The sequence below is a fragment of the Suncus etruscus genome, chromosome 17, assembly GCF_024139225.1.
Source record: "Suncus etruscus isolate mSunEtr1 chromosome 17, mSunEtr1.pri.cur, whole genome shotgun sequence".
Lineage (NCBI taxonomy): Eukaryota > Metazoa > Chordata > Mammalia > Eulipotyphla > Soricidae > Suncus > Suncus etruscus.
In genome coordinates, this window is record NC_064864.1 from 10,291,360 (window position 1) to 10,312,357 (window position 20,998).

The window sequence follows — 20,998 nt, forward strand, 5'->3', positions numbered from 1 at the left end:
CCCTGGCGTCCCATATGGTACCCCCAAGCCAGGGGCGATTTCTAAGCGCTTGGCTAGGAGTAACCCCTGAGCATCAAATGGGTGTGGCCCGAAAAAACAAAAATAAAAAACAAACAAACAAAAAAAAAACAAACAAATAAAGAAAATAGAACCATATCCTCCGGTAGTGATCATGATGATGTGATATTGCATAACCATCAGTTTATTCTTAAAACCAGATCAAATGCACTTTAAAATATCTGATACAGGATATTTGATATTTCATTCAATATCATATTTAATAGCTAAATTTATTGGCTCTCTACCCAAACTTGCATTGACAAGACAGTGAATATTTCATGGAAAGAAATACCTACGGAAGCCTTGTTTATCTGAAAATGTCTTTTGGAAGTTTAATGTGAGAATTAACCTCCTACTATTACTGCATTCTTGCATTTATAGGCTTACTGAAATAAAAGTGATGTGTATCACTACAAAGATTTTGTTTATTTGCTTTGTTTATTGTACCACCGCCAGCTGTGCTCAGAGCCTACTCCTGGCCCCAGGCAAAAGGATTATTCCAGGCAGACTTCCTTGCATCCTTGCCTCATGTGAGGCATGTACCCTACCTGCTGTATTATTGTATCAGCCACAACCACTATATTAGTTTGAGGGATACAGTATATTGATTTAACTTGTATATACATACATACATACATATATATAATTAAGTATCCAACATTTCATATAAAGACAATGCAAAAGTAGAAAAAATGCAAAAAAATTTCTTCCATTTGAGAATGTATAATATATACTCTAAACAATTTTCTGGTTTACCTATAATAGTGATAACTATAGTCAGCATTTTCTGTATTATATTCCTAGTATTTCTTTATCTTAGAACTGGAAGTTTATACCTTTAATCATTTCTCCAATTTTTTCCTTCCCTATCCTTCTGCCTCTGCTAAATAGTTTGATGAGATTTTTTTGTTTGGTTGATTTTTTGGGGTGTGTTTTCTGGGTTTTTTGTTTTGTTTGTTTTGTTTTTGGCCCACACCCCCATGATGCTCAGGAATTACTCTTGGCTCTGCACTCATAAATCACTCATGGCAGGCTCGGGGAACCATATGGGATGCTGGGATCAAACCCAGGTCAGCCACATGCAAGGCAAATGCCCTGCCTGCTATGTTATCCCTCTAGCCCCCTGATTTGATGTATTTTTTTCTATGAGTTATTCTGATCTCTTTTTTTACCTCTAATTTTTTAATTTAAGATTCTCTATACAAGTGAGATCATCTATTATTTGTCCTTGTGACTTATTTTACAGCATATAATATATTCAAAAAGCACAGTTTCTTTTATTAGTAACCTAAAAAGTATTTCATTACATATGAATTCCAAACTTAACTTTGATGTACATTTACATTGTTTTCATATCTTAATTAAAATACCACTATAACAGGAGTGCAAATAGAATTCCAAGTTAATTATTTCATTTTTATTGGTATCAAAGATGTGAAATTACTGTATTATGTGGCAGTTCTAGTTTTACTTTCTTTTTTTAAGGATCCTCCATGCTGTTGTCATCTTTTGTAGGACTATACATTTCAAATCCCAGCAACAGTGCACAGGATTTGATGTGGCTTTTTGTTTTTGTATTTTGATAATGGCCATTGTGTTGTATGCATTGATATTTCATTATGGTTTTAATGTTTATGTCCCATCATGAAATCATCTTTTGAGTAAACTTCACCCTTTTTGGCCTTGAGAAGGTACCAGAGTATTGATAAACCTTTTATGCACTTTTGATCACCTATATATCTTTGACAAAATAAGCTCACGTTTTTTTGGACTATTTGATAGACTTTATTTATTTATTTATTTGCTATTTAGTTACATTCATCAACCCTTAGTTCTTTATGAAATGCCCTTTTAAATCCTTTGAAGTTTTACTTTGCTTGGTTTTGGTTTTGTTCTGGTGCTGATTATGTAGGGGGGGAGGAGGCACCATTTTATAAAGGGCCACAGGTTGTAGATGTCTTAGGCTTCTTTGTCTCAAGCCTAAATTTTTAACTAACTCTACCCTGAAATACCTGGCCATACCAGATGGCCTATCTGGAAAGGACACAGGGGAGCAGTAGGAAGGTACCCTAAACAATAAGTAATCATCTTAAAGATCATCAGAAGCTGGAACCTGCTCATTCTCTCTATATACAAATAGGCTTCTGACCTTGGCCAAGGTCATCTCCTGCAGGAGACTGCCCTGGCTAGCCAGTTTGGGGCTTGTGGCTGATAGAATAAAGTTTTGCTTTGTTTTATTTCAATTGTGTGGTCTCGACCTTCTACTCCAGACCCTAATATTTGGGGGCTTGTCTGGGACTGAATAATGTGACTCACTCATTAACAAAGCTGCCTAGGTCTCGCAGAAGTATACTGGGACACCTTGAGGTAGATGAAGACCTAAAAGGAATGGAGTTTGGGAAGGGGTACAAAGGGGAGAAACTGAACACAGTATGGCTCGCCAGTATGGCTCTACCCTACTCCTACCAAAGAAGGTGGTTTGACTGCTGTCACTATCAGGGATGACCATGACGTGAATTCAAGTCCCACTAGGTGCCTCGTGGGTTTGAGTCCCCTTGGAGGTGTGCTAGAATTGCCTCTGGAGGTGATACATAGATTTGAGTCCCTCCTGAGACCTAATGAGTTTGAGTCCCACTGGAGATTCCAGTCACTGTGTACCTCTGTCTTTGTGTTGGGGATGCACCAGTGTGGGTTTGAGTCCCATTAGGTAACTCATGCTTTTGAGTCTCATTCAGAGGTTCATTAGCGTCACCATTGGGAGTGATAAGTGGGTTCAAGTTTCACATGGATTCTAGTAGGTTTGTCTCACTGGAGGTCCCAGTCACTCTGTGTCCCAGTTTTTGTGTAGGTAACAATACCAACATGGATTTGAATCCCAATAGGAACCTTGTGAGTTTGAGTCCCACTCAAAGGTGTGTTAGCATCGCCAACAGGGATATTTGGGTTCCAGTCCCACCTGGGTCCTCAGGGGTTCGAGTCCCAGTGGAGGTCCTAGTCACTGTGTGTCTCTGTCTTTGTGGCTAAGGCTGGAAGTCTCATGTAGAACCTTGGTAGTGCTATTTACTTTACAGAAATTCAGAGCTGCCTCGGCTGAAAAATGTCCCCAACTTACTTCCTAGTAGGAAAATGTCAGTTAAAGCAAATAAGGAGGACTTTAATAAAGAATTAATAAGTCTTTAGTTCATTTTGAATTATTAGTTTTGTGCATGAAGATGGTGAGTCAATTTCCATCTTACTACATGTGATGACATGATTTTCCCAGTAGTTTATTGAAGATTTTCCTCCCTTTATATACTTGTCTCCTGTGTAATAAATTAACTGTCCATATATTTGATGATTTAATACCTGGCTCTTGTTTACATTTTATTGAATGTCTAATTTTATTTTAATATGGCATTTTAAGCTATACATTTGTAGTGCAATTTAAAGTAAAGGACTTTGATTCTTTCTTTCCTCTCTTCCCTCAGAAGTACCTCGGCTGGGGCTGAAGTGGTAGGATGTTGAATTTGCACATGGCTGACCCAAGACTGATTCAGGTTCTACCTCCAGCATCCCATATGTTCCCCTGAGTCAGGAGAGATTTCTGAGCACAGAGACAGGAGTAACCCCTGAGTGGCCTGAATGCCAATGGGTGTGATCCAAAAATCCAAAATATAAAATAAAAGAAAAAAGAAAAGAAATACCTTGGCTATCTAGGGGCATTTGTGTTTTCACATTAACTTTAGTAATAATAATTCTATGTCTTTGCAATTTTAATAAGAATTTCTTGGAATATATAATACTCTGATTAAGATGGTCACTTAACTATTTTGAATTCTTCAGGTGAACATGGAATGTTTTTCCACATCTTTGTGTTTTATTCAATCTTTCAGTAGTGGCTTATAATTTTCTGTGTTTGAGTCTTTTACTATATCAGTTTACCTCATTTTTAATAGATATAAGTGTTTTATTTTTTGACATACTAGTAAATGAGATTTTAAGGTTTTCATGATTTCCATGTAGAAGTGCAAAATATTTTTATATTGATCTTACAGTCTGTCACTTTACTATCTAGAATTTTGAATGGTTTTACTGTTCTCATCTCATCTGCAAATACTGATCTTTTACAACTTGAATCATCTTTATTTTTTTTTCTCTAACTCTGTGACTAACACTTTAAGTAAAAATGCTGAGAAGGAACATCATGTGGACCTGATTTTAAGGGGAAAAGCTTTAGGTTTTTTACTGTTAAATATGTGTGCTGTGGATTCTTCTATTCCAATTTTGCTGATTTCTTAAGGAACAGTGGATTTTGATAAAGGCTTTCTCTGCATCTACTGAAAGATCATAGCATTTTAATTTTTTTTGTTGATGTGGTACATCATATTAATGTTTGCATATGGTGTTTGATCATCCTGGAATCCCTGGGATAAGTCCTGTTTGATCATGATATCATTTTAATATACTGTTACATTTTGTTTCCTAAGATTTTATTGAGAATCATTGCATATATATTCATCAGTGATATTGATCTGTCATTTTCTTTTTGTGGAAAGTTTCTGATTGTCTTTGGTATCAGAGTGATGGCCTCAGAAAATTATGGGGATGATTCATGTTTTTTTTTAATTATTTGGAAGAACTTAAGGACATATAATAGAGATTACCTGTGAATAAAAGTCACTGATAAAACTATCTAGACCCAAAATTATGTTTTGGGAATATTTTCTTCTCAATTTCCTCCTGGCATTTGGCCTATTTGGGTTTTGTTTCCACTTGATTCCATCTTAGTAGGTTGTAGAAATTTAAATGTAGACCATTTCTTCTAAATCCATAATTCAGTGGTATATGAATTGGTATATTTTTCACTGAAGTCTTTAATGATCTTTTGTAGTTTTTTGTTGTTTCTACTATAACTTCTCTGTACACTCGGGCCATACTCAGTTATGTTCAGGAGAAACCCCGGTGGTGCTCAAGACCATATATGATGTGGGGGATTCGAACTATGTTTGATCTACTGAATGTAAGGCAGCACTCTAAACCTGTACTTCCATTTCACTTCTCCACCACCCCCCTCACTTCTGATCCTTTTTATAAGGATTTTAGTTTTCTTTGTTTAGTGTCAGGTGAAGGGGCTTCTCAGATTTCAGATCACTGATGTTTTGCACTTGTAAATTTTTATTTTGCTTCTGGCTTGATTTTTTTAATTTCCCTACGTCTACTGACTATGGGTTGTATTTGTTTTAATAGTTGAGAATTTAGGTTTGTTTGAGATTTTTCTTATTTCTTGATATAAACCTTCATTACTTTATCCTTTGCTCTTAGCACTGTTTTTACTGCATCCCATATTTTTTTACAGTATGTCTTTATTATGTTTCCAGGAACTTCCTCTTTGATTTACTTGTTGATATAATTGATTTTCAATAAAAATGCTACTTATTCTTCGCATTTATGAGTTTTCGCCAGCTTCTTATGGTAAATTTCTACTTTTATAGTATTTGTGACCTGGAAAGATTATTTGCAATATTAACATTTATAATTTATTAACACTTGTGGCCAGACACATGATTCATCCCAGTGTCCTATGCACACTGGAGAAGAATGTGCTTTTGGCTTTTGGTAGATGGATAGTCCTGTGTCTATTAAGCCAACATCTTCCAAATAATCACTTAAGCTATTGTTTTCTTACTGGTTTTCTGTTTGGGGGATATTTTTTTCTCAATATCCTCCTGGCATTTGGCCTATTTGGGTTTTGTTTCCACTTGATTCCATCTTAGTTGGTTGTAGAAATTAAATGTCAACCATTTCTTCTAAATTTGTAATTCAATGGTATATGAATTGGTATATTTTTCATTGAAGTCTTTAATGATCTTTTGTAATTTTTGTGGTTTCTACTAAAACTTCTCTGTTCACTTGGGCCATACCCAGCAGTGTTTGGGAGTGACCCTTGCTCTCAAGGCTGTAGGAAAGGCTCTGTAGTTACTTGACTGTGTACTCAGGCCATGCTTACTATAGAGTTTGAGTTTGGTTCTATTTTTAAAACTGTAGGGCTATGAAATGGGTCACATATTGAGAAGTAAGGTCTTCATTCTAAACACATTGGGCTAGAATGTACAGTGAATTTTCTTGTCTGACAAAGTTTTGCTTCTGTTCAAGTGCCATTATAAACCATGAGGCTATTTTGTGCTCCCTGAATATTGTATTCAGCAATGAGTGAGTATGGATTATATTTACTGCCAGAATGTAGTAGGACAAGTACCTTAAGATTAGCATGGTTCTTTGTGGTTTTGCTTTGGCACACCAGCCCACCCCCAACCCCATTTTTTTTTTTTTTGGCTATTTAGTAAAACTGCTTGTTTTGATCACACTGATTAGTTCTACCTGCTGATCTCTGGGTTCAATGTATATTAAGCTATGCAGCAATTTTTAGGAATTCTCACCAGTCCTTCTAGAGACGAAGGGCCAAACAATGTGCTCCATAGCCTTTAAGACTAAGCACATCTGCCTGGGGAACAGGAAGAGCCCACATCAGGCAACTTCCAGGTTTTCTCAAATAGGCTTTCTAATTGGATGGAGTTTGAAGCCATATTTGGGAGGCTATGAGTCCATTTTTATGGGCCTGGTACAAACATAATTAAACATACCTGCTCTGCACTGAGATCTCAAATATTATCAACCTGAACCACTGAGACTTACTTGCACTTGGGGGAACAGAGAGAGTCCCAAAATCTCAGTACTGACTATTATAAGCCCCTCCCTTTTGTCTAAGGTTTAGTCCTACATATTTCGTGATATCTGTTCCGGTAAAAACAAGGATTTTCCATAAAGTGACAGTAGTGTTAGTGGTGTTGGACGTGAACACTGAGTTGCTTTCCTCCCTTGAGTAAAAGGCTGAGGAGGCAAGAGCTCTTGTCATCAGTGATCTGAGTATAACCATTCCTCTTATTCTTTAAATGCAGTCTGCCTTGGGGGTGGATGTGGTTCAAGCTCATCCCTATATTCTTGGATTCTCTTGGAATCCTGTGTGTGGATGCTAAGTCAGGGACTAGCTTTATCAACATTCTGGAGTCCTGTCAGAAATAGCAAGTTTGTGTTGTTTTAGGATAAACCTGACTTCTACTTGGAGTTAAATTCAAAGTGATGTGATTTCATGCGATGTAACTACCAAGCTTTGGATTGAAAATCTATAAACTTTAGCCCTTTCAACAGCTCTTTCTCTCCTTTTCAATGTACATTTAAAAGGATAGACCTTTTCCTACGGAATGGAACATTTCAACAATTTGTTAAAAACAAATGTATAAAAATGAATCTAGTTCTAGGAAATAGAAGAAGACAAAGGGTTTACTTTACTTGCTACTTTACCAAAAGGCCTACTACTTACAAAGTATATGTGAAAAGCGAACAATATGTTAGGTGGGGAGTCCATACTTGGTTCAATTCCTGACACCACAGCTAACTGATATAAAGATATCCTGGCTTTCAAGAAAGACAAATCCTAGGATTTGTAATCCATCATGAGTTCCATTCGAGAATGAATGCATACAGAACCAGAGGAAAGCACAACTAACTTATGAGTAAGCAGTGGTCAATCTCTGAAAATGGAACTCAGGTCAAGGAGTCCCTCTGGCGATGGATGAGGCTGTCAAAGCAGCCATCCCACTGAATCTTATAAAAGAAAGAAAAACAAGAATAAGACATATTCCATAAGCTTACTCTTTTGTATATGTACCCATGGGTAGGTGCCACAGGAACTATGATTGATTACTGGTTCCAGAGTCACTAGCTATAATAAAGTACCTTAACCTCTGATTGAAAGCAAAGGCAGTCATTGCAAAAAATAAATAAATGAGGTTCATATTCAATTATACTGTAGAAATATCTCTCAATTCTGCTAAAAATAGCATAAAGGCTGTTTCCCTTAAATCAAAGAATGGCATAGAATTTATATAATGCTTTAAAAAAATCAGGCATTGTATCTGGTAATTCAGTACAAAGGTTATATAAATTTATTTTCCATATAACAATTGATTAGTTTAGAAAAAGTTCCCATTTTCAATGTTTAATTCCATCTCTCATTTTAAAAAAAAATCACTAAAAGGACAAAAAAAACAAACAAAAAATACAATCTGTTCTATATTTACAGATAACCAATCACTATTAGGCACAGATTAATTAAAAACTAACATTTATTCAAATAATCCCAATAATTTGTGCATCATATAACACTGACAATATCATACATTGTAGTGTCATATTACCTTCATTGCCTCAAGAGAAAGTGAGAAAAATAATTTCCAGTGTTGTTTTTTTTTTATTTTTAGCCACCCTATTTAATTAGGATAGTTTTTACTTTGGCATAAAATCAGCACTGTATCAATTTAATACTACAAATTATTTCATTTTCCTATTGCATGTGCAAAAGGCTCCAAATTATTTTTACTGGGGGAAGGTCTAACCAAAGTTTAGAACACTGAGTTCTTGGCATAGGAAACTCTAGAATTCTTACCCTGACTGAAGATGAATTATGAACACAATATTATTCCATTGGACTTGCAAAGGGAAATATTTAGTTCTATATTGTGAAGTAGGTAACAGTTTTTGAATAGGTATTACCCCCTAGTGCTAGTATCATTTTATGATACTATGACACTCATTATTTATGTTGTCCATAACAAATAATAGTTAAATGAAAATCATCATATGTGCAAAATTTCTCTTCAATAATTTTTTTTACTCTAATAAGAAAATTCTGCCATGGAAAAATGTCGAGTCTTTGATCACACATTTGTATAAAAATTACCAACTGTTAGGTATTCTTCTCTAATGCTTTCTGCTATGAGCACATGACAGTGGTTTACTTCCATATAGAAAGTCATGAATACTGAACATAAATAAATCTATTACAGTACAGGTAATGCATAAAATTTCCTATGGCAAAGTTTTCCAACAAATCAATCCACTTGGAAATAATATTGCTTGGAAGAAATAGAGGCACTTAAGTGATTGGCTTCATGGATTAAAAACTCTTCAAAAATCCACAAAAGTGTCTGAAAAGATCTAACAATGTTGCCTGATTGCTTGGACTTTCACAGTATAGGAATGTAATGAGTTTTTAGCCACTTAGAAATAGTGGTTTGTTTTTTTCTTTTTTTCTTTTTCTTCAGATCGCAGCTGTATTTCATATTGTCCCCTTGGAGACTTAAATAAGCCTTTCTATTTTCAATAATCATGTCTACTTCAAATAGACAGTTTTAGGAAAGTCCCAGGACTTTCAGGGCTAACGTGAACAAGATAAAGGCAGTTATCTATGTCTCCATCTAATGGCAACAAAGCTGTCTTGTCATCTTTAAATAAAATGACAATCTAGGACTCCAGTTATTGAATGCTGTCCATTCTCTACCATATAAGAGTCTAGGAGATAACAGTTTAATCAGTTATGTATTGTATGCTTATAATAGCTAAAATAACTTTGATATAAATAAGTGTCCTTTAGTGGCAGCATACTAAAAATAGTCCTTTGCCTCCAGATAACCATTACAATCATTTTAGCAAAAACAGGCAGCAACTAAATACAATGACTGCAAAGGGTTAATATTGCAAAGTTCATTAGGTTTTTTTTTCTTTGCAACTGTTAACAGTGAACTAGGTTCTTTACTAAATATTCTAGAATGCTGACAGAAATGAACTGGTCCAGAACCAAGTGATGTCACACTTTTCAGTCAGAATATTCTGCATAAAAAGTAATAATCCAGTACCATTAAAAAATATTAACACAAAAAGTGAGCAAATCTGATTTGTACCCCTATAGTAGGTGACATGAAAGAAAGAATTTCCACAGGACAAGAAATTAGAAAGTGTAAAGTGCTGAAAGACCTCAATAATTCTTTTAAAGCAGTACCAGAAAATTCCATCTTGATTATATTTTTAACCCCCCAAACAAGCCAAAAAAAACCCCAAACAAAACAAAAACCCTAGTTTTGTCTTCTGGCATCCCAGATGTCAATTCATCCTTCATTTTAAGTAAAAAACAAAAATAAATCAGTGCATATGTTATATAGGTAAATACAAACAGGATATAAAGGCCTATCTTCGTATGGTAAATTCTGTTCAACTGTCATTATATATATATATAAAAAAAGCAATCCACATGTGGTTTTTCTCTATGTCATAAAAATATCTTCTCTTTTCCTTTTTTGGCACAAAGTTCAGGTGCAAGTATGATGCTTTGGTCCAGATACCCAGCATGCTAAGCGCAGTGGAGGCTGTCTGAGAGCTTCTGGGTCCAAGATGGTATCCCTCTGCCTGGAAGCTTCTGCTACCAACGACCACTGACACTCGCAATGTCTGCATGATACTGACGGGGCAGCCTCCCACTTGCTCCACCTTCCAAAAACGAGGTTCGTGCAGCACTTGTCGGTTCGAAAAGCTTTCTTCGGTTTTTATTGAGTTCTAGGAAAGAAAAGGAGAATTACTATATTTCACCAAAGACATTGTGTATTTTAGCAGGACAAAGTGGGGTAGGAGAATCATGTCTGGTAGCTTTTAGGGAAGAAAATACTTTAGGCGATGGTCATCTCTGAAATGTCTAAACCCACTTTGAAGAATTAACTTGATTGATCTCAAATGTCATAGCTTTGTAAGGAAGGGGAATCGCATGAGGACATGATGTATTTCCTCCCATGTCACAAATCCAGTGAGGGAATTCATTCAGGTAGAACTCGGCAGTCATGTGAAAGCTGGAAATGAGAAGTGCACCCCACTTGTAAATACAAGGATATGGAAGGAGCATGCAGAAGTCTTGCTGCTCTTCCATAGCCATGATGTCCAAGTTCCTGGGTCAGAAGTAGTTATGGGAAGAAGCAGAGCAGTGGGAGGTTTCTTTGAATAAAAAAAAAAAAAACAATGTAACATACATGTAAAAATATATTTTTAAAGAAATAACATTTTATAAAAAACACCTTTTACTTTCATGTAAACATCTCACCCTCCCTGTATTACTGCTCCAGCCCTGGAGACATCTTTATGACTTCGACCCCTCTTTCTGCCCCATCTAGATAAACACATAAGCAGGTCCACAAATCACATCAGTTTTTATTATAAACATTTTTTTATTATAAACTTTTAAACAAGTAAATAGAATAGTCAGGTTCTAAAAATTGGAGCTTCTGAGATTGGGGGAAGGTAACGTAAGCAATAAACCACCCTTTATAGTACCTTTCAGCACAACACCTTTATAATTTCTAAAGTTACATTGCAAACTATGGCCTGCTATAGTCACGCTGAGAACAGATGGTGGAGCAGGTCACAGGTGGCCGAGGATAGTCATAGGACCAAATCCATACATATCTTCCTAGTCCCAGAAAATGAACTAAGACCCTTAATGCTGCACCACAAAATGTAAATACTGCCCTACAGGAGTGATGCAATTGTAGAGACATCTTGGGTTCACATTCAGGTCTTGCAGGAGAATGAAATAACAATCATTTATGATAGCAACCACACAAAAAACACTTTATATTCATTTTGTCCTGTCTGCCTTCCTTACAATTAACTATTCTCCATTTTAGAAATACACTAACTTGCCCCATCGGCAAAACCCTGCCTGTTCAATGCAAAGATCCATGCCCGAGAGAGCACTGATACAGTGGACAGAGAAGACCAACTGAGGTATCAAGAATACAAAGTTGAGAAACTGGTAGTCTCAGGTATGTTAGATATTTTAATATATATATATTTTTACATACAAAGCATAGTTTAAGAACACCAAAGAAGGAAGACATTTATAAACAAAACAACCCAACATGAAGGCATGCGTACATATGGCTATTATAAACTCTTGCAGAAACACAGTAGCAACAATATTCCTATGACAAATTGAACACAGGGCTACCATTTTAAAAAGGCAGAAATCAAGAAATAATTAAAGGCACACTGTAGGAGAGTTAAGAATAAAGGTATCCTTTTAAAAGTCTTTTCAACTATGAGACATCTTTACTCTCCATTTTCTCCAAGCACATAAAAATAATTGGGCCATTGAAGACAAAAAATTTTAATAGCCATTAAAAACAAAGCTGAAAAGTCCCAGCAACTAGATTTGAGAGCGTAAAAGTCGTAAAGAAATTTAGCCATTTCCTAAAGATAGTTATTAATGATACATGTTTCCAAAAGAACATAAAACTTCTAGAAAGATTAGCAAGGAACAGCTTCTACCAAAATACTAAGTTTTTTGTTTAATTAAAATGCACGTTCTTTCTTCTGATTTTTTTCATAAGCCTAAGAATAGTTTGGGAAAATACCAACCTTTTTCTTTGAAATTCCAACGTTCACACAATCCTGGCAGCTCTCAGGATCTTGTTGCGGATCTGAACAGAGTCACAAACTAAAAGAATAGGTCAGGAAATGTTAGATCTACCTGAGGTGGCAAAGTGTCTCTCAACAGGACACTAAACTTCCTTTCACGTAGTCCCTAGACATTTAGCTAGCCACTCACAGAAGTCAAAGCATTTTTAAAACATCCTATTTTCTATGATCCATCTCTACCAGGAATAAGCCTCAATTCCTACCAAGTTAAAATAATGTCTTCTGGCCCAAGTTTAAAAAAAAACTCCAAATCCTATGCTGCAAGAACAACTCTCATTACAAGTTTAAAATCTAAAAAAAAATTTTAAAGACGTTTTGATCCAATTTTGCATCTATCCAAACCATGTAACTACCAGACACAAATGTATATCAAGGTTTCCCAGCTCTCCTGAAAATGGATGCCTTTATTATCAGATGAGTTGGGGGGGGGGGGGAGGAAGCTTTTTGGACAAAGGGTTTCTCAACATATTACTTGCAGAAAAGAAATAAAACCAAACAATTTACCAAGTTCAAACAAATACATGCAAGAAAGTAAGGCCAAATCATCCTGAAAATAATCTACTACTTGCTGTGCAGATTCTGCATAAGGCATCTTATTCACAGTTGCTAATTCCCTTTAAAAGCAAGAGGACATGTGAGTCCCACTGAGAAGGAGTTTATAGAAGCCGGATGTAAGCTCCATAGAACCACACGAAGGATGATGATTAGAGAAATAATTTTTGTCTTTCTCTTCCTTTTTCCCAAACCTACCTGAAATACACCACAAATGTATTCCAAGAAAAGGTACTGGTGATCCCTATGGTACCTATCAAAGTATTCAAAGATATCTGTATGTTTCTGGAAGCCTTACAGAGTTAAAACAGGATTGGTGCTTAAAGAGATTTTATTTTTTGATTTAAAAAAGGTCAATTCTAGTGGTGCTCAGGTGTTACTCCTAGTAAGCGATGGAATAGAACTAAAGAGATCGATTTTGGGGGTAGGAGGTATAGTACAGCGCCTAGAGCATTTGCCTTGCATGCAGCTGACCTGGGTTCAATCCCAGCCATCCCATATGGTCCCCATAACTTGCCAGAAGTAATTTCTGAGTTTAGAACCAGGAATTATCCCCTAAGCACCACCATCAGGTGTGGTCTCCAGAAATTGAGAGCTATCAGTTTTTTGTCTTATTTTGGGGCCATAGCCAATGTTGCTCAGGCTTTACTCCAGGCTCTCAGAAATCAGTCCTGGAAGGCCTGGTGGACAATATGGGATGCCAGGGATGGAACCAAAGTTGGCCTCATGCAAGGCAAATGCCCTACCCATTTGCTCCAGTCCTTTAAGAGATAGGTTTTAATTCTCATTTTGTACCTGGCATTCAACAAATATCTAGTGAAAGACTGTGGAGTTGATAAACTTTCTGATGTTAAAGTCTGTCCCATAGGCATATTTTAATTTCAGAGGAATAGCCCTTTGGGATTGAGCTTTGAATTAAAGAAATTGAAAGTAACAACCCTAGTGCTGCAAAGAGTAAGAGTATCACGCTAGTAAGAATTAGATCACCCACTTTCATTATTATGCTTGATGCTATGCATCACATGGAAGCCAATCTTAGCAATGGAAGGTGACCTTACATTGACTTTTACTCTCACTGACCTTCATGACTTAAAAAACAACAAAAGTGGTTTGGAAACTCCTAATTTGGTGGAAGCAAAGCCCAGCTTTCCTTACTTGAATACTGCATTCATCCCCTTAGACCAATTTGATTTTAAGAGCAATCAAGACAAAACATTTGCTCTGTGGAGGTCTGTTAATATAAAGACTTGAGTACATAGAAAAAGAAAGCCTGCTGCAAAGACTTTGTTTCTCCATGGAGGAACCTAGCAGGTATCTCAATGACTGAATTTCCTATCCTATTATCTTTCCTAACCTAATATCTGCTCTTCAGATAGTCTGTCTGCTCTAGAAGGCTGGCGAGATGAGTAGGTGGAGGGTACCATATGCTGGCAAGATAAAATGGGAAACCACTGAGGTTTTTTAATTTCATTGACTGCCCGAATTAGTTAATGCTGTTTGGAGAGAGGTTTCATCAGCTGGATGCCACTGCTTTCCTCATCAGGGCTAACCCTGCAAATCCAGGGTTTTGAGAAAGCAAAGTCATTTTCTTTCAACACCGGACACTTGGCTTCTGTCCTTTGTGTATGTGTATTCTTGAAAGACTTGCACATATGTCAACTTGGCAGGAAGTTTATCAGAAAGTAACTCCATTTTTCCATTCTCTAGTTTCTTCCCTCTTCTCTAATACCTTTCAGGTACAATGCTGTTTAATGGCTGCCTAATCATTTAGGATGATTCCTTTCAAGTGGTATGTACCCACTAAATAGAATTCTCTAATGCATACAGTATATAATAGATCCACAGAGAGCGAGAACTGGAGACAAACAGCATATCCCTTCATTCTTTTTTTTTTTTACCTACTGGCCACTGGATCATAATTGTACACCCTATGTACAATATAACTATAAGTTAAAAATTCAATGTTCAGGAAAAAGAAAACACTAAGACGAATAATACTGCCTGGTTACAGCTATACCAAGGAACACATTCTTTTTCTCTGGTGCCAACATCTGTGTTGGCATTTATACCAGGTCACATACATTTGAAACATAACAGCCAATCCAGAACTCACCAACCCAGTGATTTAGACTTAATACAGTCACAGTAAGGAGAATTAAATAGCCCCTAGTTTCATACTCTACCAAGGGAAATATTTTCTGAAGTGATGTATTTTAAGAATGTACATTTATTTGATGAGGGAGTATAGACAATCTCAGCATTTATTAGCAGAATACTCTGAAATGGCATCAGCTGCCAGCTTAGTGAGAGAGTGGCCAATGGATGAGTCCTACTGGCAAAGGTGAGCCAGTGTTAAATGATGAAAGAGAGTATTTATAGTCACCTGAGATTGCTAGTAGCATTTTCCTTCTGGCACCAAAGGTTGTGATTCCTAGTTCTTTCAAATCCTGATCAGTAAGAGTGAGGAATGTCTGAAGATCAATCTGTGAGTGAGAAAGTAGTCTATAATCAGCATGTTAAACATTTTATTTGTTCCTGTAGAGTCAACTCATTAGTACAGCTTTAAAAAAAATTAATTATACTCTGCTTACTTCCTTAAAAGATTGATGTATCGATGTAAGGTAAAGGCGATAAAATAAGTGATGGAATGGAAATGCTAGTCAAAGACACTGAAGTTGAAGTAAAACATACAAGCTTTAGTTCTGTATATCTCGAGAGCCAGGGAAACCAGTTGGAGATTTTTTGCAAACTGATAAAAGAAAAAACTATGCAGGAGAAAATACTTTTAAACTTTGGATTCTAAAATGATAAAAATTAAATAATGCCAGAGATGGTATTTTCCATAAGACTTAGAAAAGGATTCCCAGAATACACCAGATTTATATATCACTTGGCCCAGCAAACTCTCTGAAACTGAAATATTTCCAAGAACAATATAAATGAACTCTGGAATCAACCCAAGGATCCCCTCATTCCTTTGAACATAAGACAGAGGAACAAAAAGCAGGGGTGCTCAAGCCAGAGTCCTGGATTCAAAACATGACTATTACTAGTTGATTCTTGGCATTGAAAACACTACCTCACCGGAATGCTGTGCTCATTAAATACGATTAGATATATAAAGCAAATGTGGTTTAGGAACTGGAAACATGATGAGCAATGCTACACATAACAGATCATTTGTGAAATATGCTAGATGTATCTTTAACTATTTATTAGATATTAAATATCACAAGGTTACTTAAGGGGCAATCACATCTGAATATCATACAGGAAGCGTACCAAATTTTATTAAATCCTAACACAGTAAAATATACTTTTAAATAAAACTAAAGAATGGAATCTGACATCGCTTTTATTTTTAAGATACATGCAGACTCTACACGACCTTATCCTAGTTACTATTGTCTTAGATTTAGACATTCCGTTTCAGAAATTCTCAAACTTTTTTGAAGGGTAGTAATTCTTTTAGGCCCTCTAGCTCATACCATCTGTCTGTTCAACTTAGCTGTGCTAAGTTAGTGAGGAAGCAGCCATAAATAACTGGATGAATAAGTATGGCTTCCATAAGATGTTAGTTACAAAGTCAGGCTACCATTTTTGTCTGCTCTAATGGTAAATATCAGATCAGGCAAGAATGGTTCTTTACATTTTTTCTCTTCAAACAACTGAATAATAAATGCATATTTATTTCTGAACATTCTGAAGATATTCTGAACATCTTCAAATAGGATATATAGAATATATATGTTAAGTAGGACATATATGTGTGTTAGTGTGTGTAATTATTTTCAATGATCTTTTCAAAATCTTTGGGTTCTTCATGTCTAAATAAGTTAAAGTATGTATCCACTTGAGCTTCTTATCTGACCAGTCACTCTCAATAATGAATATATTCCTTTAATATTATGATGATTAAAATTTTATTCAACTTAGTGTTTGTTTAGCCAATGATTCTCTAATTTCAGTGTAGGGAAAGAGAGGACAAAAATCAACACCCAAAAATTTATTAGGTATGTTATAATGAAAAAGTTTAGCAATTATATTTACTGAACCATACAGTAATACATGAAATTTATGATACAAATGATCATAAAAATCTAGGTTTTGAGAATAAACTAATGGAGAGGAGTTAGATAATTTGTGATAATCAAAAATAAATTATATATTTGCTAAAGTATAAAGGTAAATATGTGAAACAAAAATAAATATAAATGTCATAGGTCAGAACAAAATGGTCGCCACCAGAGGAGGTTAGGGAGGTGAGCAAAATGGGGAAGGGGAGTTTAACTACATGGTTGTAGGTGGAAACCAGACCTGATGGAAATCATAATGTAGAAGAACAGACATCAAACAGCAATACTATATATCTAAGACCAACATAACTTTGTGTTATTTCAACAAAACTGATAATATTTCAACAAAACTGATAATAGTCGCACACAGTGCTCATTACAGACTGATACATATTTGGGAATTACTGACTTATACCCGGTGACGCTCAGGCGTTACTTTGGCTATGCACTCAAAAATCGCTCCTGGCTTGGGGGACTATATGGGACGCTGGGGGATCGAATCACAGTCTGTCCCAGGTCAGCTGGCATGCAAGGCAAATGCCCTACTGCTGTACCACCGCTCCAGCCCCTGACTTAAAAGATGCTTTCTAAGATGAACTAAAGTCAACTATTGACAAGCATGGATCAATCTGTGTATCTGAAATTTATATAGGCCTACAGTTGTGTTGCATGTGACATTTTGAGCAACAGCAATGGCTCCTTTATAGAGCCCAGATGTATGTGTGTGTGTTTTTATATATACATGTCAGCTGTCCATCTAAGTTTGTATATTTATTGGAGTGTTTAGAAAATGAAACCACCTAATGCCTATCTCAGAACCCTTTTAAGAAGCACAATAATGAATTCTGATTTTCTGTTGCACTAGGTTAACTGTGCTCTGAAAGCATTATCAGAATAAAATTAGGATCTCCTCCTCTCTGTCAGTGCATGATGGCCCTAAATAGAGTGATGCAGGTCCATGGCATGGAGGATTCAAACCATGGATTAGTTGTCTCGGTTCAGGAAAACCCCAAGTAGTAAGTAAATACAAAAAACAATTACACAAAACATACTATATTCTGTGATAGCAGACTTTAGTAACCAGATGAGGGTATAGGAAAAGAATGTCTATATTAGATGCTGTTATTTAAAGAGCAACATATACATTACAATTAAAGAAGAGTTCAAACTATATTTGTTGCTAATCTCAGGAATGCTATGAATCTCAAATTTTTATTAACCCATTAATTAGGTCTTTGGGCTATCTTTTTCACATTGTCTTTATTTTTTGCTATGCATGTTTACTGAATACACTAAATTAGATCTGCCTGACATTTCCTTAAGAGTAAAAACAAGCTATAAGGCTTGAATATTTTAAGTGTTCAGTGAAAGGACAATTATAGGTCAATGGGTGTGATCATTTTAGTAGACATGCATACAGGCAAATAAAGATGCCCAGAAAAATACATGACGACTGACTGACCTCTTGCTGCTGGAAGACGTCTGTATATTTGCCCAGGCCCAGCTTACTGAAGAGCTCAGGGAGGTCAGAGCCTTTGAAAGAGCTGTTCAGACTACAGCCATTGCTCCCTGTCAGCGAAGAAATGCAGTCCATGTAATTGCTACTGCTGAGATAGTGTTCCGCTGAAAGGCAAAGAAAAGACAGGCTGAAAAATGGAAATGCCCAGAGAGAATTCCGTTTAATGAAAAGTTTTTAATCACTCAAATATTTCACATTCCTTTGTTGCGCCGAATGGAACAATAGCTGCAGAAGTACAGCCATTCTTTAAGGAAACACTGGCTTTTCATTAAAGAAATGAAATGCTGGTTATTTCTTTCAGGGAAGCTTTTGCCATTTAGAACGTTACTCTTGGGAGGCAGAAATTCAGCGACAGAGTCTCTGTAGTTAATAATCATTCTATCTAAGCTTTCAGGAGCATTTGCTGTTTAGAATTGATTTGATGTGAATTAAATGATGAGTTGGAAGGAAGAGTCCTGGGACAATTAAGGTATAGAAATTTCTTGTTAAGTCCAAGCTTCTTGCATTAATATGCATTACCAGTATCAAAAGAATTCTGTAATAAAAACCCCATTCCTCCAAAAATAAAATTTGATAATAAACTCACAAAAGAGAGCATTTCCAAAATTAAGATTAACATGTAAAACAAAAAGATGATGCTATAGCTCCTAGATTTCACTGACGACAGAAATAAATCTTCCTGGAGAAAAATCTTTTTTTTTTTTTCATGTTTTCACCAATTATTTATATTTAGCTACAGGTTAAATACAATGTCATTTCATTCAGAGGTGCTGCACAAAATACCTCTGTCCTCCCATCAAAATGAAACTGATTAAAAAAATATACCCTTGAATTTATCTATGACTTTCATTTTACACTTAAGAAAAATCTTAAGACATTAGCACCAAGCTTTGCCTTGCCTCTGTGTTTGGTGAACACGGTTTCTTTACATTCTGTGGTTCTCAGATCCAAAGGTAAGCAAATACTGGTGGATTAAGACTGGTAGGGACATCAGCCATGTCGAGTGTTTAATGAAATATAGAAACTTGGAGTTATTATTCTGGCAATGCTGCTTCAAGAGAGATCCAGAAGAAATGCTCAATAAGATCCATCTATTTTCTCTGGATTTGCCAAATTAAAAAATCTCGCTCAGTTTTGTTGTGCCACAAAACCACATTTTCCAGGTTATTTTCATCTCCCAATTACAAAGTCCTTTATAGGGACCAGAGTGGTGGCGCTAGTGGTAGGGCATTTGCCTTGCACGCACTAACCTAGGACAGACAGAGGTTTGATCCCCTTGTGCCCCATATGGTCCAGCAAGCCAGGGGCGATTTTTGAGTGCATAGCCAGGAGTAACCCCTGAGCGTTATCGGGTGTGGCCCAAAACAACAACAAAAACAACAACAAAAAGAAAACAAAAAGTCCTTTATAGGGCTAAGAGTTATTACAGTAGCTAAGGCACAAGGTCAACTGGGGTACACCCTGGCACAATATATAGTTCCATGAGCACCACTGGCTATGGCCACAAACATACCAAAAAAAAAAAAAACCCCAAACAACAAAAGTTCTTTATATTTCTAAAGCAGAATAAATTTCTTGATATTTTTCAAAAAAAAATGTTTTAACTTTTGTAGGAAGAATAAAGAAGGCAGAACTAAGCTCAAACTATTCCACCAATTTAAAGGACCTAGTCATCAAAAGTGGTTGATGAAGAGTAATCAATAATGGGACACAAAGTGCCAAGGGTTAATATGACAAGTAGTGACATTATATTTGTATTGTATGTATGTATGTATGTATGTATGTATGTATGTATATGTGGTCATGAATTGTTTAAATAGTAAAGAGGGGATTACTGAAAAATGTTACACTGCAACAACTGGGTATAGTTAGGGATAACCCAGATCCTTGTGACTGTGATGAGGATGTCAATAAAAATTATCTAAAGCTATGCTCATCACATGGTGCCATTCAGCTTAAGAAGTGGAAACAAATGCTCCATAACGGGGGTCGGGTGGGGAGGAGGGAGACTTGGGACATTGGTGATGGGTGGTGTTCTTTACACGACTGAAACCCAAACACAATCATGTATGTAATCAAGGTGTTTAAATAAAAACAAACAAACAACAAATGCTCCATAAGTGTAAAAACACACCAGATTTTGATAATAGTATAAAAAACATACACAATATCTCATATAATGTCTTTTATACTTGGTTTAGAGAAAGTAAATGGTTAGAGCACACTTGGTACTAACATCACAATATCCTAAGGCCCTTGGATTAAAATGTAAACCTAGATAATTGAGAAAAATTGGAAGTGGTCCCTGAGTCTGCTGAGTACTTCTTGGAAGGCTTCTGTAATGACAGTCTGTAAAGCAAATAAATATATATGCTGGGTTAAACAAATATATCGGTTAAGAGTTGAAAAAATTTAATAAAAGATTCTAGTGGCAAATATTTACTGATACCTTAAC

General features: G+C 36.0%; 1 protein-coding gene across 1 annotated transcript in view; it reads right to left on the minus strand.

Annotated features, from left to right (window-relative positions):
* Window positions 1–10,067: 10,067 nt before the first annotated feature.
* BICC1 (BicC family RNA binding protein 1) overlaps window positions 10,068–20,998 on the minus strand; it is a 309,226-nt gene continuing 298,295 nt past the window's right edge. Inside the window, exons 19-21 of the mRNA XM_049790533.1 lie at window positions 18,487–18,647; window positions 15,332–15,431; window positions 10,068–10,485 (exon numbers count right to left, since the gene is read on the minus strand). Coding sequence (XP_049646490.1) covers window positions 10,352–10,485; window positions 15,332–15,431; window positions 18,487–18,647 — 395 coding nt within the window. The 3' untranslated portion in view covers window positions 10,068–10,351. The remainder of the gene's footprint in view (window positions 10,486–15,331; window positions 15,432–18,486; window positions 18,648–20,998) is intronic.